The sequence below is a fragment of the Parasteatoda tepidariorum genome, chromosome 4 (genome assembly GCF_043381705.1).
Source record: "Parasteatoda tepidariorum isolate YZ-2023 chromosome 4, CAS_Ptep_4.0, whole genome shotgun sequence".
NCBI lineage: Eukaryota > Metazoa > Arthropoda > Arachnida > Araneae > Theridiidae > Parasteatoda > Parasteatoda tepidariorum.
The window spans coordinates 7,960,630-7,978,207 of NC_092207.1; the positions used below are offsets into that span (position 1 = coordinate 7,960,630).

At 28.8% G+C, this 17,578-nt stretch overlaps 1 protein-coding gene across 2 annotated transcripts in view; it reads right to left on the minus strand.

Moving 5' to 3' along the window:
• Positions 1–11,981: 11,981 nt before the first annotated feature.
• The window catches only part of LOC107439592 (septin-7), a 69,611-nt gene continuing 64,014 nt past the window's right edge, over positions 11,982–17,578 (minus strand). For both annotated transcript variants that reach the window (XM_016052241.3, XM_043049945.2), the window contains 3 exons: positions 16,115–16,250; positions 14,403–14,557; positions 11,982–13,262 (listed from right to left, as the gene is read on the minus strand). In XM_016052241.3, coding sequence (XP_015907727.2) covers positions 13,211–13,262; positions 14,403–14,557; positions 16,115–16,250 — 343 coding nt within the window. In that variant the 3' untranslated portion in view covers positions 11,982–13,210. The remainder of the gene's footprint in view (positions 13,263–14,402; positions 14,558–16,114; positions 16,251–17,578) is intronic.

The following is a 17,578-nucleotide window of genomic DNA, read 5'->3' on the forward strand; positions in this document are numbered from 1 at the left end:
AAGGATTTTTTAAACCTGCATTTATATTTTTTATTAAATTAACCATCTAAATATTTATTAAAAGTTTCATTTTTCCTTAGATGAAATTATTTAAGCAAAGTCTCAGTGGAAAAAAAAGTATTGAAATTTTGTTTTTGTTTTTGATAGCTTTACATTGAAAAAATAAGCATTTATTTAAAAAAATGCACTTGTATTTCTTATCAAATCTTTCAATCAAAAAAAAAAAAAAAAAAATTCAACAAAAAAAGAACTGTTTTTCTCTGAATGTTTATAACAGTTCGTTTTTATTACTCCGAACAACAGTTGAGCTTATTTTACTCATTTTCAGCTTATGCACCCACCTCAATCTGGGCGGGGGGGGGGATGTAATCCGTGCTTTTGATTTTTCTATCTGTTTAGGAATAAAAATATTGAATGTTCTAAAAATAAAATTTTAAAAACTTAGGGTTGTGCCGTGGTGGATCAGGGGATAGAGCGGGTTCGAATCCCGCACTCGACTTTCACGGAACACAGTGCTGACGTTAAAATATCCTCAGTGGTAGACGGATAGTGGGTCAGTGTCCCCTTGCCGTAAGGCTAACCGTGGAAGTTTTCGTGGTTTTCCTCTCCATGTAACGCAAATGCACGTTGTTTCCATCAGAAAGTCCACCACAAAGGCAAATTTCTCTCAATTCTTGATCCAAGAGTTCCCTTATCTTCTGGATTGGGTTCAAAATTACAAGGCAACGGAGTTGAACATTAGTAGCCGTATACCCGAAATTGGGTCGGCTGTTCAACGACAGTTATATATATAAAAAAAACAGCTCTTTGCAAAGAATATAGTAAAGCAGAGTTCAAGATAGTTTGATCAGAAGCTAATTTTAACATTTCTTTTTTTCAACAGAAAATGGGTTAAAAAAAGTTTTTTTGCAATGTAATGAAATGATGATAATGTAATTGCATGGGAATAACAACCTTAATTTTACAGGACGTTTGTGATATTCATATTTTGCTGACTAGGGAGGAAAAGGGTTAATGAAAACAATGCTTACGTAAGATCCTAAAATCCCTTTATTTTATTATTATTTTTTTGAAAATTGTAACTAAGGTATTTTGGAAAAAAAAAATCAAATTTTAAAAAACAGTTAAAAAAATTGTTCAAGGAGTTTCAAAAAGTCATAAAATAAATTGAAACGTAAATTTTATTTCTTTTCACCAAAAGAAAATTGTAACAAAGGTATTTGGGGGAGAAAAAAAAAATTCAAATTTAAAGCAGTTAAATTGGAAAGGGGGAGATATTGGGAAAAAAATTGTTCGAGGAGTTTCAAAGTTATAAAATAAATTTGATTTTATGCAACTTAACATTTTTTATTGTAATTTAATTCTTAAAATTTAACTTGTACAGTGATACAGTCAAAGTTAAATCAAAAAATGAAGGCGAGAATAGTTGCGACTTTTTATGTAAGCGTACGTGTAGTTTATTTTAGCTGAGAGTGGGGTAGCTGGATCCAAAATTCTAAAAACCATGCTTACGTATAATATTTGTATGTCCTACGGTTAAATAAGGATAACGCAAAAATTAAGACATGTTTGTGTGATTTATAGAACGTGCTCTTTCATCGCGTCTGGTAATATAAAGCGAAGAGAGTACCGCTACGACGCCATGTCTCCGGAAACTACCATAGTTAAAATAATTCTCGTGTACCCACAAGTGTACCCCCGCTTCTTCCGCTTCATCGAGAGCAAGTTTACCGCCTCTTCGATCAATAAACTCTCTCTAGCAGCGCCCGAACCCGCTCTCGGCTCGCTGACTGGGGAAGGGAAGGGAGGGTAAGGACTTAAATTTTAAACGCTGCTAGTGTGACGGTTGCATAAAAATCGATAACTCTCTCTCATACATACGGCCATACATTAAAAATCAGTGTTTACATAAATTTCCATTCTCTCTCATTCGACTAAAAAGAAATAATTATAAAATAACACCCATAGGGTCGACCTTTAGTGACAATGGTTGGAACAACCAGTTAGTGACCATATTAATTTTATAGAGTCGTTGGGAGAAGAAAACTTTCTCTCTATTTTGCAGTCAGTTTTAGCCCAACATTATTATTTTTTTGAAGCGCAAGATTTACAGCATTGAAGTTTTACCGCCAGTCTTACAAAAAAAGTTTTACGCCAGATTTTTTGAGAAATAGTTCCTTGTTAGAACCTCGCGTTCTGAGACTATGCATAAAATATGTTCAAAGAATAATAAACATAAAATTAATTGTTTCATTTATTTAGTGCCTGATTGCCGCAAAGGCTGACTGGGGCCCCTACGGCTGTAGCTCCCAATTTCCTTTAGGCTTTCTTCAGAAATTGCTTGTAAAATTAATTAAGATTTTTTATGTTTTACACCTTCAAGATTTTTCAGTTAATTTTTTTTTACGTTTTAAGAATTATAGACTTTGATGGGAACATTATAAATTTTTTTTTTAATGTTTTCGACAAAATCATATTACACATTACGTTGTTTTCATTAAAAGTTAGTTAAAAATATACTCTTTCTATAAAATCTTTGTTATTGTATTTATTTATTTATCAATTAAAAAAAAAAAAAAAACGGTTTTAAAACTTGCTTTTTTTAAATTTTTTTTTCTTACTTAATGACATCTATTATTTTTGAATTTTGTTAGTGCTAAAGAAAGAAAGAAAAAAAAAATATATTAACAGTGCAGAATGATTCTGTATATTTATAATTTATGTAAAATTTAACGATTCACAAAATTGTGCTTATTTGATATTGATATTCCACCCATCTTTGTGACTGAAAGCGAAGGAGTTGTTGATTTAAAAAAAAGAAAAAAAAACAACGACGTACGTATGACGATATATTTTATAGGAAGATAAAAGAAAACCAGTTATTCGATTAAACTGCAGAAGTGTTTGGTTCGAAACGCTCTGCGAGACATCAGAAAACGTTAGACCATTTTGCATTTTTTTTTTTTAAAGAAATAATCCGTGACATAATCATAGATGGAGAAGAGGGGGCAGCTTCTGTTGTCACAAAGAAGTGACAGGAACACCAAAAGGTCTGCGGACCTTCAGGCCACCTCTGACCATATACTGAATAGTCTGGGGCTTTCCAGACAACAGATCCTTTCTTTCACAAACCCAATTCTAGTATTAAACTTTCTTAAAGTGACAGATTTCATAGACATGAGATAGCGTTGCTAAACAACGGAGATATGCAACAATAAACAAACAACACGAAAGAAATAAGTCTTTGGTTCAATGAAGCAATTTATTTAAACAAAACAAAATGAGTTCGAACAGTTTAGAAAGAACATTATTCATATAATAATGTTCAGAGAAATTACATTTATAAAATTAGTTAAATTTAAAAGTTAAACCGGTAATTTTAATTTAAAAAAATGATTTTCTAAATTATTTTTAAAAATTGTTTTGCTCCTGCTCCACAATTTCTAAATCTAATTGCTTGAATCAAACGGCGTTAAGAATAATGCAACAATTAGCACTTTTAAAGTTTGTAACTATACTTAAGATTTTGAGGGTGATTTAAAGGTGTTTTGAGCTACCATGGAGCTCACTGGTAGCTCAAAACTGTACCGATCAAAGTTCGCATTTTTTAAACATTTTTTCAAAATGTCGATAATTTGGTTTTATACGGCATACGGAAAACAAATACACTTCTTTGGAAAAAGTTATATTTTTGATAATTTTTAAAAAAAAATTGTTTTCACAGAATTTTAAAAATAGCTTTTTTTTATTGTAGTAAACATTAAATTTGAGCTTATCAATTTAGAAAATTTCTCCGATTTTTATACAAAGGTATATTTAATGGTTTTGATTTCTATTTAATATAATTCAATAACATTTTACGGTGATTTTCAGGCATGATAATGGATTAAATGGCGGATCTACTAACGAAAATAAGGCCCGATATTTTGCTGAATTTCAAACAAACCGTTGCTTATGTACCGGGCGATTTAAAAGGACGTTTGCAAATGACATGACAAATCAAATTTACTAGATCAACGACAAAATAAAATATTTCAATATTGGGTCGCAATTGAAATCCGGAACCATGCGTCCCGGTGACGCTCCCACCGCTGGTGGATGGCTGGGGGTCGTGAGTCCGATCCTGGCAAACGGCAAAACAACCGGCGTGTATACGCAGGAAGGTGTACGTTAAAATGTGTCGTGGCTGTAAGTCAATGATCGTGGTATGAAAACTTGGAGGGAGGGATACAAGTTCATGTGCTATCCATGTCGTCTAACTAAGATCAAAATAACAAGGCTATGGCAGTTAAAAAAGAACCTTAAAAACGGGGTTAGATGCTTGGTCATAGTTGGGTGCTTTCCGGAGCGACAAGAGGGCGTTAAAAATTATATGACATACAAAGACAAAACCAGAGTATTATATTTATACTGTCGAACTGTCTATAGTGAACTGTCTGCGGACACAGCAATTCACTATACATCCAAATTCTTTGAAAATTTTCGATTTCAATTCTTTTAGCTTATAGCGTTTTACGAATTTTTTTAGCTTATGACAATAGTATTGTTGGGAAATAGTGAACATAATACTACATAATTTGTTTAAAAAATATTAATTGATTAAATATATAAATAAATCACGTATTAAAAAGAAAACTAATAAATAAATTTTTACATTTTATGGAAAAAATTAGTACTTATCGATTGACTACAATTCGATTTTAAGTTTACCAATTTTCGTATCAAGAATTAGTATAGAATCCAGTATTTTCTAATCCACATTTTTCCAAAAGGAAAAAAAAAAATTACCCTTTAATGACAATTTCAGGTCCGAGACAAAAAAATGCCGAAATTTCTCGTCCTTCAACATAGGGGATGAACACCTGGGATGGTGTAAGAGAGAGGTGTACTGCTTTTAGATCAAGTATTCAAGATTAAGATTTAACATGATGTAAATAATGCATTAAAAAAAATAATAAAAATGCAATAAGAAATGCAAAAAAAAAAAACTAAATTTGCCATAAATTTCCTGGAAATAAAGTACTGGAATAAGAGAAGTGAAAATACAGTGGATCCTTCATATTCAAATGAATAATGCACTAAAAATGACTGGTAAAATTAAAACCCAAAATTTTTTTTCAAAATATTCCCCTTCCAAAATAAATAAAAATACCTATGTCAGTCGGATATCTTATTGATTTTATGTAATTGTCAAGTTGTGAATTTTTAGTGGAAATTAAACTGGAGTAGTTGCGAATTTGTAGTGAAATACAAAATAACCTTCTTTGAAAAACATTTCCCAAAGATCTTACCCGTAAAGATTTTAAAAATAACCCATTTTCGGAAAAAATTCGTGCCTCCGTTCAACTAAACCACTGGTTATAAAAATATTTCTAATTTTTTTAATGAGATTATAAAATTGCGCATCAAACTTAAGATTAATTTGCCTGAACAACCCCTGAAATTTGCATGAAAAAACATCCCCTCCCCCTTAAAAAAAAATTCTATAACACTTTTTGATTAAACAAAAATATCTCTTAAGTTATTTTACTGTTAAAAAAACTACAAAAATATCTAAAACATTTAAAAAAATTATCTGCACCCCCCCCCAAAAAAATAATGTCTATAATTTGCTCTTGCTAGTCCCCATGAGCACACCTGGGAGTGATATTAAATTAAAAGAAAAATCAATATTCAACATCAAATATATTGAAATTCAAATGAAACTTTTTTAAAAAATATCCTAAATCACTTTCAAATTTGACAAAAATATCACCTAAATTATTTTACTGTTAAAAAACTGCAAAAAATATCTAAAATATATATCTGCCCCCCCAAAAAAATTCTACGACTTGTTTTTCTTGCTAGTCCCCATGGGCATCCCTTCAAGTGACATTAAAAAAAGAGAAAATCAATATTCAGCATCAAATCTTTTAATTCAAATTATTATTATTTTTTAAATAGCCTTATTTTTTTCTGGAGCATTACAGGGTTGTAATTTACGCCACTGCCTGTAGTGTTACTTGTCTGATGAAATGCGTGGGAGCTCTAGCATACTGAAATCGAATGTGTCATCAAATAGTCATAGGAACAGGATGTATGGCAGAACCTGTTGCTAGAATACAAGACAAATGCAACCATCAAATTTTTCTGGGATAATGAACAATCTCCTGCAATGTCACGCTAAGAGGATGCCATAGTACGAAAGAAAATTTTCATCGCGCATCCTCTTACTGATTTAAAAGAAAGAAAAAGTATGTTCAGGCAAACCTAGTGTAAGTAACGGAGTTTTAATTGAGGAAAAAAATACTTCAGAATATTAAAATGCAAACAAATTATTCGAAGAAATATTCTATGTTGCGTCATCCTAAGTTATCATCTCATAATTTATTAACTTACATTAAAATTTTAAAAATATAAAACACTTAATACAAAACAAAAAAAACATTCATCGTTAAATTGTTACAAATCTGGTTAATGAGTAAAATTACTTAATCTTTGAGCTTTATTCCTTCTTATTCAGTAACATGATCTGTAAGTTAATTTTTTTTCCACATATAAATCACTATTTTTCAAATCAAAGTAATCGTTTTATTCATTACGATTAAAATATTGCCAAAATGTGCATAAAACTACAATAAATAGTTTGTTGAAAAAATTTCTTTGTTCTTTTAGAAAATATCGACTTTTTATAAATATATATATAAACAAAACGATGAATGTGAATTGGAGACTGGAGTTTCCCAATTTATATGAAAAACCATGCATTTAAACTTAAAGTCACATATTTTCTTTTTTAGAACGTTGTAAAAAATATTTTGTGAGAGACTTTTTAGACGAGACTTATCAGGTTTCAATACCACCCCGACCCCCGGAAGGAAAAAAAACCCAATAGAAGCCACATGTTATTCATATTCGATTTCTTTTTTAAATAAAGTAAGAAAAAAACGTAACGAGATTTAATACTCAAGCAGAAAATGAGCAGCTTAGTATTTTAAGTTTTTTTTCTTTCGAATTTCGCGTAAACAACTAATATACCACTGACCGAGGAATGAAATGTATAGTTAACTAAACTTTTAATATAAAGTGAGTAATAAATTTTTGTAACTTTAATCTTAATATTGAAGTTCCGTCTGCTAAAAACTTATAAATCTTCTAACTACTACTACCCCCCTCCTCCATTCTCATACTAAAAGTTTTAAAAATAACCCTTGAATCCTCTTAATTTGCTTTAAAACTGTTACAAATTACAGATTTTTTTTAAAAAAACACTTTTCACGTAAACAGCTATATTTATCACAAAAAAAAAAAAAAGATTTACTGTATAGAGAATCATAAATACTGGGTCAAATTTTTATTTAAATAATTCTAAAAGCATACTTGATTTTACTAAATTTCTATGTATGAGAAATATCGGGGATAAAGTTTGTTTTTGAAAATATTTAAAATATATATTTTTAGAATTTTCAACAAATATTCTATCCAGATATTGTATATTTATCATAAAAAAGGTAACGATTTTAAAAATCCTAATGAGTAATTGCATTTAAGTAATTATAATAGCATTTGTGAACCTTGTTAGCAAATAGAGAATACAAGCGACTTGTAATGAAAAGAGCCAAACTTGTGGTCGCAGAAAATATTCGAAAGAAGCACAACCCTATTTGTCTCCTAACCTTGATTTATAGTATAAAAATAACAATTTTTGAAGCAATGAAAATCAAAATAGAAAGAAACCAAAACAAAGATATGTTAAATATTTATTTTACAACTTTACAAACATACAAAATTCATTACTAAAGGCATTAGACTTAAAAATAAAAGAGAAAACAATGATGGGTAAAATCTGCTAAGTTACATAGCAGCTAAAATACATTAACATTGTTAAAAAATACTCTAAAAACTAAAGTTTGCACTCAAGCAGCTTTGTCTGTAACCCAAAAAAATCTTTTGGTGGTAACAAATAATTTTAAATTATGTAAGATAGTTGCCTCATCAAAGTGATTTATTTATTTGTTAAACTTTAACTAAGGAGAAAGGTCATCATGGAAGTGTCACAATTAATTACATGTATAATCTTATCAAAAATTAAAACTTCAACTTTTTGCCCCCGATGGCTATAAAAATAAGTTCCTAAAATCCTACTCTCTGCCAGGCAAAGAAATTCATTGGCAAGAAAGTACGTAGAGTAGGTAACGATTAATAACACGTTAGAATCTTAATAAATACTAATACAAATTCAAAATAAAATTAGAGTATTTTTAATAAGGTTTTGCTAACATTGTTTGTAACAAGCAAAGTTTTACTATACGAGCTGTAAAATTAGTTTGGAAATTAGTCAAATATCTCAAGAGATATACATCAAAAAGTAAAACTAAACACTTTTAATATTTTTTAAGAGCTATCCGATGATACTAAAAGGACTTTGAAATCTTAAGTGTGAAACCATATTTTTTTAATTATTGCAGATTGGGATTTTCTGAAAAAAGATTCCGAATCAGCAATAAAAAAAAAAAGAATTTATATTTAAGATTTCAAAGTTGCCCCCCACCTGCTGTGAGTGATCAAGTGTGGTATCATTGAAAAGCTTCAAAATATATTGAATGTGACTATTTTTACTTTTTCAACCCAATGTACATTTCGGGAGATATTTGATAGTTTTTAAACTTGTTTTAACAATCTATACTGATATACTATAGTTTTACAATACAACAGTACCAAAGAAAGGCTTAAGTGATTAGTACCATTTCAGACTTATTGTGCAATCGATCAAACAACGACGCTACTCGAAGAGTGAAATACAAATGACATAACTAGTGTTACTATAGGTCACGTGTGTAAATTGAGAGATAAGCACACCAGTACAGTTTATTAAGAAATTAAAGTAAGTTGATGCGAGAGAAGAAAGGTGGAAAGTGATTTCGCATATTGTAGAAAAGACACGAATAAAATTCTAACTTATTTAAAGAGCTTTCTACAGGGTGCTAAGACAGATTTTTCAACAAAAAATAAACACCTTTTAAGCACTCACAAAATATTTTTAATCACTATCCAAAAAAACAAAAAAATTCATAATTAGGATCTGTGCAGTAATAAAAATAATTTTTTTTTTATCTTAAAGTTAATTTTTTAAAGTTCTTAATTTATAAACATAAAATCAATAAAATTCGAAAATTTTTTACATAATCATGATAAAATAACTAGTTTCTGATGATTTTTTGTAATTTATGACGACAATCGAGACGGTAAAGAGAAAATCTCTTTTTAAAAGATAGAAAATTAAGCACTTTTTACAAACCCTGAATAAAAAAAGACACCTTTAAGGGCTTTTAAAAATGCAATGCACCCTGTTCTATATCAGTGAACCAAAGAAAAATGAAATGCAAATTATAGATTTTTGCTAACAGAAATGTGCTCATATTCCACCACCTTTAACTTTCCTCGCCTATGAAAAAGTGAACTTTTCGATTTAACCTTACAGCTCATCTGTCGTGGTTGAATTGTTAGTTACCGCTGGTAATTACCGATGACTGATGTTTCACTTAACGTGTTAAATGCAAATGAAATAGCTATAACTTTTCCGGAAATGTAAGCTAATGAATAACGCTATAGACTATCCACATATGCATTGAGTTATTCATTTCAAATTTTTTCTCCCAGGTTAAAGAATAACAAATAATAATAGTCGTGGTGGTATAACACGATTTAAAAATGTCACCACAAAATAGCACTCTTTTGAATACTGGACGACAGTTTAAAAATGTTTCGAAATTAAAATAAACATTAAACTTATTTTACACACAAATGATTGAAATATGAGATTACTAGTAAATATAGAGCAACCGATTTACACTACTTTTATAATAGTAAGATTAAAAAAAAACATTACATGCTAGTATATCAATAAATTTCTGTTTAATTGGAAGTCTTCATCAGGCAGTATGGATTGTTTACTCTTTCATACTTTTATAATAGTAAGAAGAAAAAACATTGCATGCTAGTATATCAATGATTGGAAGTCTTCATCAGGCAGCATGGATTGTATACTCTTTCATAAAAATAGTCACAGACACATGCAACAGACACTAAACAAATATTGCACAAACACACAAAACAAAATAGAAGGCAATATATTTTAAAAGCAGCGTACAAAATAAAAGTACAGTGCGCAAAAAAAAGTGAACTCTCTGATTTAACTTTTGATCTCATCTTATGATGGCACTTTCATGTATTAGGACTCAATCTTGATAGTTCAAGGACTGAACCTTAAATATACTAATTTGAACATGATATCATAAGTTTCGGAATCAGGCACAAAAATGGATTCGGATTATAAATCAGGGTAGGCACTCAAATTTGGAAAAACAATTCCCTGTGTTTTCCCTGAACGTTTTTGACACAATAACACAAGACTAGAGGAAACACAATTACTGTTTTCTTGTGTATTGGGCTAGCTAGGCCAGTTTTACTTAAACAATGCTATAGTAAATGAAATAGTTTAGTATAACTGAAGAAAAGTATAATAGTTTTACGCTGTATAACTAAATTATAATGTTAAATAATTTAGTATAACTAAAGAAAAGTAATATTTTGTACGTTGCATATAGTAGTTTAGTATATCTTCTTTATATATCCCATCTGCGCTTTGAGTGGTCACCATTATTTGAAAGACGAAAATAAAAAACAAAACTCCCTTTATTTTCCCAGTTAGTAAAGAAAATCTCAAAATTCCTTGTTAATTTTGGTGATTTTTAAATTCCCTGTATTTTCCAGGTTTTTTCTATTCTCCCTGTTGAGTGGCAACCCTGTTATCGTTCAAAACACTTAGGGGTAGCAGCAATTTGGAAAATGTGGTCTAAAGTTAGGAGAGTGGTTGAAAGTTTATTAGACAATTATTTATTATTAACTCATTTAAGAATAAATAAAGTATTTTAATTTGTATACAAACTTCGAACAAAATTAGCTGAATAGACATCAAATTTTAAATATACAATTTTCTTAGAATTTGTTTACTAAAAAATAAATTTAAAAATTTAATATTCAGACCATATTTTCCAGAGTGAAGTACCCTTTCCCCATATTTTGAGGGTAAAGAATATACATTTGCCAAAATATAAATGTATGTTTATTCAGTAAAAATTCCGTTTTTTTGCTGTTGTCTAATTTGTAACTTAAAATATCGCCTGGATTAATTAATTAGCTGATTATTAAGATTAGACCTTCGAATTGTCAAGATACGTGAAAACTAAAATCAATGTAATCATTACATCAAAAATTCTTCAGGGTGATCACTTTTTTTACACTCTGAACAAACCTTTCTAAGTTCTTAATGGCAACAAAATCAGTCTCTTATTTCCCTGCAGAAAATGTTTTAAAAAAAATTTGTCAACTGCTTAAAATCCCATTTCAGATATTAACAAAAATTTTGAAAGAACGTTACATTATCTGATAAAACAGAATCATATGTACAAACTCCAGAATTTGATAACATAGCTGTCAACTTTTGAACACTGAAAATTATTTCCAGTGACTGCAAACTTTTTGCTCTTGTCATTATTGGTTGGATAATACGATTTAAAATCAAGCTGACAAACACAATACATCTCGAAATTATCCAATATTCGAGCTTCAAAGTTTTTTAAATGCAGGTAAAATTCAAATAAATATGACTCTTTACTACCATCTGAAAACATTTTTTACGAAAATTATAAAAGTTAACAGCTATGGGAAAATAAACAGAAAAACATAAAATATTTAAACTCTTTGCTTCGTTCGGAGAATCTCGTCATTCTGGTCCACTAGTCGCACCAGCAAAAGTTTAATACCTAATCTAATGCATCAAAGGACAACTAAATTTCCTGCATTAATTTTTAAGTATTCATTCTAGGGGGGGGGGGCAATTTAGACTTTATGTTTCATATAGGCACATTTCATTTGGAATAAGAGAAATCCTTAAAATCATATAAAACCAAAATATAGGGAGGGGGAAAATTTGTTTTCAAAAATAAAAAATGACATAATAGAGATGGAAGAGGTTAATTGTTATTTTGACAAAACAGACACACACAAAAAAAAAACATCACCTCGAGAATGTTTATGATCCCAGGGTGCGTAGCCAGATTTTTCAACAAAAAATAAGCACCTTTTAAGTACTTTTTAAGCACTTAAAAAATATTTTTAATCACTTTCCAAAAGAAAAATCCTAATTAGAATCTGTGCAATAATAAAAATTATTTTTTTCTATAGTTTAACGTTCTTAATTTATGAACATAAAATGAATAAAATTCAAAAACATTTTCACACAACCACAATAAAATAACTAGTTTCTGATAAATATTGCGGATAAAATTGTGAAAATCCTGCATTTTTGTAATTTCAAACGACAATTGACACGGCAAAGAGAAAATCTGTTTTTAAAAGATAGAAAATTAAGCACTTTTTACAAACCCCGAGTAAAAAAAACACCTTTAAGGGCTTTNTTACAAACCCCGAATAAAAAAAAAAAAAACACCTTTAAGGACTTTCAAAAAATGTAAATAAAAAATAAGCACCTTTAAGCACTTTTTAAAAACTCTACGCACCCTCGATCCATTTGAATGTTTTTGACACTTTAAGACATCCTTTTATTTGTTGTTCTATAAGAAAATTGTATATCGAGGAGAAATTTCTACACAGCATCGTGTGATTACCTTCATTACACTTTTAAAGAATAAAATTTTTGTTTCATACTCACTCAGTAATAGTTAATATTTTTAAAAACTAAGCTCTTTAAAATTTAAAAATCTTACAATTTAGATGCTATGATGAAAAAAAAAATTACATGAAGACAGTCACAAGTCATTAAAAGCAAACAAAATATTAAAAGTATAAAAAGAAATATCACAATATAAATCAAATTTAGATTCAATAATGTTAAGAAATTTTTTTTTTTAAGCTTTCAGTCATTTAAAAATAATAATAGGGATCAGTCTCTGAATTGAACAACATGAGTACAGCAAATGTCTTTCACTCTATGCACTCCAAATTTTCCATTAAATAAATTCAAAACACAATTAGAAAAAAAAGTAAATAAACTGCAAAAGTTACTGAATGATGTTTTGTCAAGTTTTCTGTACACTCCAGACCTGGACAAAAACAGAAGATTCCATTTGATTTTCGCAACAGGCAACAGCGTTTACAAAAAAATTATTCAGATCATGAAGATGAAATTTTCTAAACTGATTATTTACAACTAAAATAAACCTTTTTTCTTTTCCTTTTTCTTCTCTTTTGAATCACTTGGGCTGAAAACATTAAATTTTTTTTCTTCAAATAACTGTTAAATAATACAGCAATATATAAGAATAAGATAATAGTGAAGTTGTTGGTTCAAGAAATGGTAGGGAAAATTGGTGTTGTTTGGGATAATATGGAAATAAGACACGTTTTTTCTTCTTCGAAAATTGGCATTTAATATTAATTTGTCCCTTAGCTGTTTCAAGATAAGTACTGGTATTTCTGCTAGGTATCAGCTTAACATGCAGATATATTTTTCTTCTACTTAGGGGGAAATCATAGGTGGTGTATGATCTTAAAAAATGCACTTCTGAATATTTTGAAGATTGAGTCCTTCCAATTTTAAAAATTTAATAAATTCAGAAAAATAATCAATTCTTTGGAAATAAAGTTTTCTATATAGCTGCATTAAAAAAATTAAACTCAGAGTTCAATGTTCATAAAAAGTTACTATAAAATTCGTATTTATTGTTACCTGTGAATAACGATTTCCCACTTTTAACAACTTTACATCGTCACCCGTTTTTGATTCCTATATCAATAATGTAAGGGAAAAAAATCCTAGTACTTTGAGTATCTTCTAATACTATTTCCCCGAAATACTGACCAGTTGTCTTGTAATAACCTTTAACCTTCAACAAAAAAGGAAAATAAGCATGTTTGAAGATTTAAAACTTAATATTGCCTATGTGGGAAATTTCCTAAAGACTGTATCAGAACAGAATGGATTATTTACGATGATCTGATGACTTGTAATTTAAATTATGGAATGGGAATCATTTAATGAAGTAAGAGTTGTACTGCAGAGGATGATTATTTTCTAAATGGAAAAAGAAATAGATGAAATTGTTGAAAAGTTCATTGTGAACTTAAAAAAAAAAAGTTTAACTTACAAAAATGGCAGATTTCTTTCCATCAAAATAATGTTTCCTTTATGACTAAACAAATTATATTTAAATTTTCAACGGAGTTTTAACATCTGTGGTATTTACAACATTCTTGAGCAGTCCGTTGACCACTGTAAAATCGAGGTTCTTCATTTTTTTAAAATCAAAAGCTAATGAGTTTTGTTTTTAATACTGTTGGTCCTTTTATCCATTAAAACAACAACAACATAGATAACAATAAAAAGTGAAATATTTACTCACTCCTTTATATCGATGGACATGCGCCTAATGGTTTCTTCCTCTTTGTTTATAGCTTCAAAATTAGCTTTTTCCCTTTCAAAAGCCAGTCTTTTCTCTTCTAACTCTTTGTGCTGCGCTTCTAAACTTCTCTTCATTTGTTCGTTGCGTTTTTCAAGCTATAATAATTGTAAAAACATTATAAATAATGATTATCCTAATAAATAATGATTATCCAAGCAATCCCTCCTTAAGAGTTGAGAAGGATATAAGTAAGGGCAGTCACTACAGAGTATTTTTAATAAGTTTTACTGTATGTTATTTTTAATCAGTTTTTATTTAAGAAAATGTAAGTTTGCCTTCCTGTTTTCAAAACATAAACGGTTTAGAAAAAATTCGTTTCAAGTAGCACCAATTGGACATGTTTGATTTGATCATTAATAGTGTCTAAATAATTCAAAATACCTAAAAAAAATACAAACTGTAATCTTATGACGACACCTTGAAAAAACCTTTGCAAAAGTAATTGTTAGAAAGTTGGGTACATTATCTTATTCTTTTAATTTCATATTTTATCCCATTCTATCCACAGATAACAAAAATAATTATTTTGATGGCTAAACTCGTTTCATGTTAAAATGAAATTTTTAGGGAAAAAAAAAAGAAAAAAGTCTTTTTTTTTTTTTGCTGAATTTTTGCTGCATAGTATCAATTGAAAATTTTATTTTAAAAAAATAAATAAATCCTTACCTCTTTTTTTTTATTGTAAAAATTATTCAAGTGAGAGAAGTTGAATTGAACTAACAAAATGCACAAAATTTAAGAAACAGGAAACTTTAAACGTCCTCTTGCAAAGAGAGTTAGCTAAAATTTTAATGTTTTAGCTAACTTTAGAGTTGTTAGAATTTCAATTGAGGGTAAATTTCCTTCAGCTATATTATTAGGCAAATTCTGTCTTTAACAGTTAGGAAACAAAAAGAACTAGTTTTGTCATTCGAAAAAAATGTGAATTAAAATTTTAGTGTTCTAGTTAATCTTAGGAGTAGTCAGAATTTCAGTAAGCACTAAATTGGCAATAATATTGGATAAATTATGTTTGTAGTAATCCAGAAACGACGGAATCTTGTACAGTCATCTAAAAATTTGTAATTCATTGGTATTTTGCATTCTATTCCTATTTGGGCATGGAAAGAAAACAATATACAAGCCGATCACGATTTTTATACGCCCTGGGAATGCAGGGCGTTTTTGATCAAGTTGTCTTTTTCTCAAAAGATTAATTTGATAAAAATAGCTTTTTAATCCAATAACAAAATTGGTTTATGGTCGTGTTTTGACATTAAGTATGAAACTATTCTATGTAAATCCTATAAAATATTAAGCTATTTTTAAAATAAAATTTGTCTTATATATTAAAAATTACAACAGAATAAAATTAAAAAGGAAGGGAAAATAAAATAAAATTTATATTTTAAACAACTTCAGAACAGAGTATTTTTATTTCTTATAAAAATTTTAAATTGCTAAAAGTTCAATGAAATAAAATCAACATGAGTGAATATAATATATATTTACAACTTTAGTACTTACTCATGAAACTGAATTCTTATTTAAATACATTACTGAAATGCATATTTCACCATACAACCAAAAATACAATAAAATGAAATCTCTTAGCAAGGAAAATTTTAACCACACAAACAACTGTTAAAAAAAAACAACCCAAATAGACTTACATCTGCTTCAGAGTCTTTCAATTTCTGGAATTTTTCCTGTACTTTCTGTTCAAAAAGCACTTCTCTTTCTTGTTCCATCTTTTTCATTTTTAATTCGTGTTCTTTTTTTTCTTCTTCCATTTGGGCTAATGGATTCCTATTAATTAAAGTTAGTATAAACTTTTTTTTTTTTCAAAAAAAAAAATAATAATAATAATTAATCTGTTTTAAACAGTCACAGATTTCAACATGTAGTTTTAAGAGGAGAAAGTTCCAATACGATGGTATCGTACCAATTAATACTTTCATGGGATTTAGTTGAAATTTTAATCGAGTATAAGTCAGAGTCAAATTGGAGAAGAACTCCCAAGAAATTCTGGAGTTAAGAGTTAAATCAAACATTTCAACTCCACAGCTCTGATCAAAACTATGAATTATTCACAAAAGTGGAAGTCATAAAACAAGCAAAATTAATAAAACTAATATATTTTCATTTTTTCCCTTCATTTATTGATCCTTTTAGTGGATTTACGTTATTAGATTAAACAAATCAGTTTTTTTTTAACGTTCATCCCATTAAAATAAAGAATAAGTGTAATCAGAGTCATTACGCATGATGCTGTTGCTCAAGGCCAACTCAAGGTAATCAAAATTTAGCACAATCAAGTATTTTTATATGATACTTGTTCCTTTGAATGAGCAGTAAAAAAAACTATGACAACAGTGCTTGTAAGTTATGTTTATATTAGTATACTCTGAACCAATTAAAAACAGCACTAATCACAATAATATCAGTAGTAATAATTACTGAAATTAACTAAGCATTATTGGCATCGATAATAACAAAGCACTTTTACACAGTTCCCCTAAACAAATCAGTACATTTTCTCTATTAACATTGCTTTTAAATATGTAACTTTTTCTTTATTTCAATTACTGAGGATTTTGAATTCGTTAATTCTATAAAATCACGTTCTAAAATCACAACTACAAACAAAATAAACAGATAAATTTAGAAATACCATTTTGGTGATGTAGTCGTGCTATTTACATTGATCATTGAGCTTGTGAAAAATATTTAAATACTAAAGAAAGGGGAATAAATTTCTAAACAAAAACACCTACTGTTTAATTTATAATAATGGCTAATGCTAAAGCAATAGAAAAAAAGCATTTTACAAACATCTCTTTTGAACTGATTAGTTGAAATTTTTAAATGATTCTTAGGATCAAGGGCTAAAATTGTTCTCCAAATTTCAGTACCCTAGTACAAATAGTACTGGATTTAGAAGAGATTCACGACAGATTCCAATTCTAGGACAGACAAAAATACTGAGCAAATGCAAAAGAAAAATTCAAAGACATTGATGTTATTTCTATGAGAACCAACTTGAATAAGATCAGGGAATTTAAATTTCTAAAAACCACGAAAAAAAAACACCTATTAAACATTTAAAAACAGTAGAGCATTGATAAAGAGAAAAT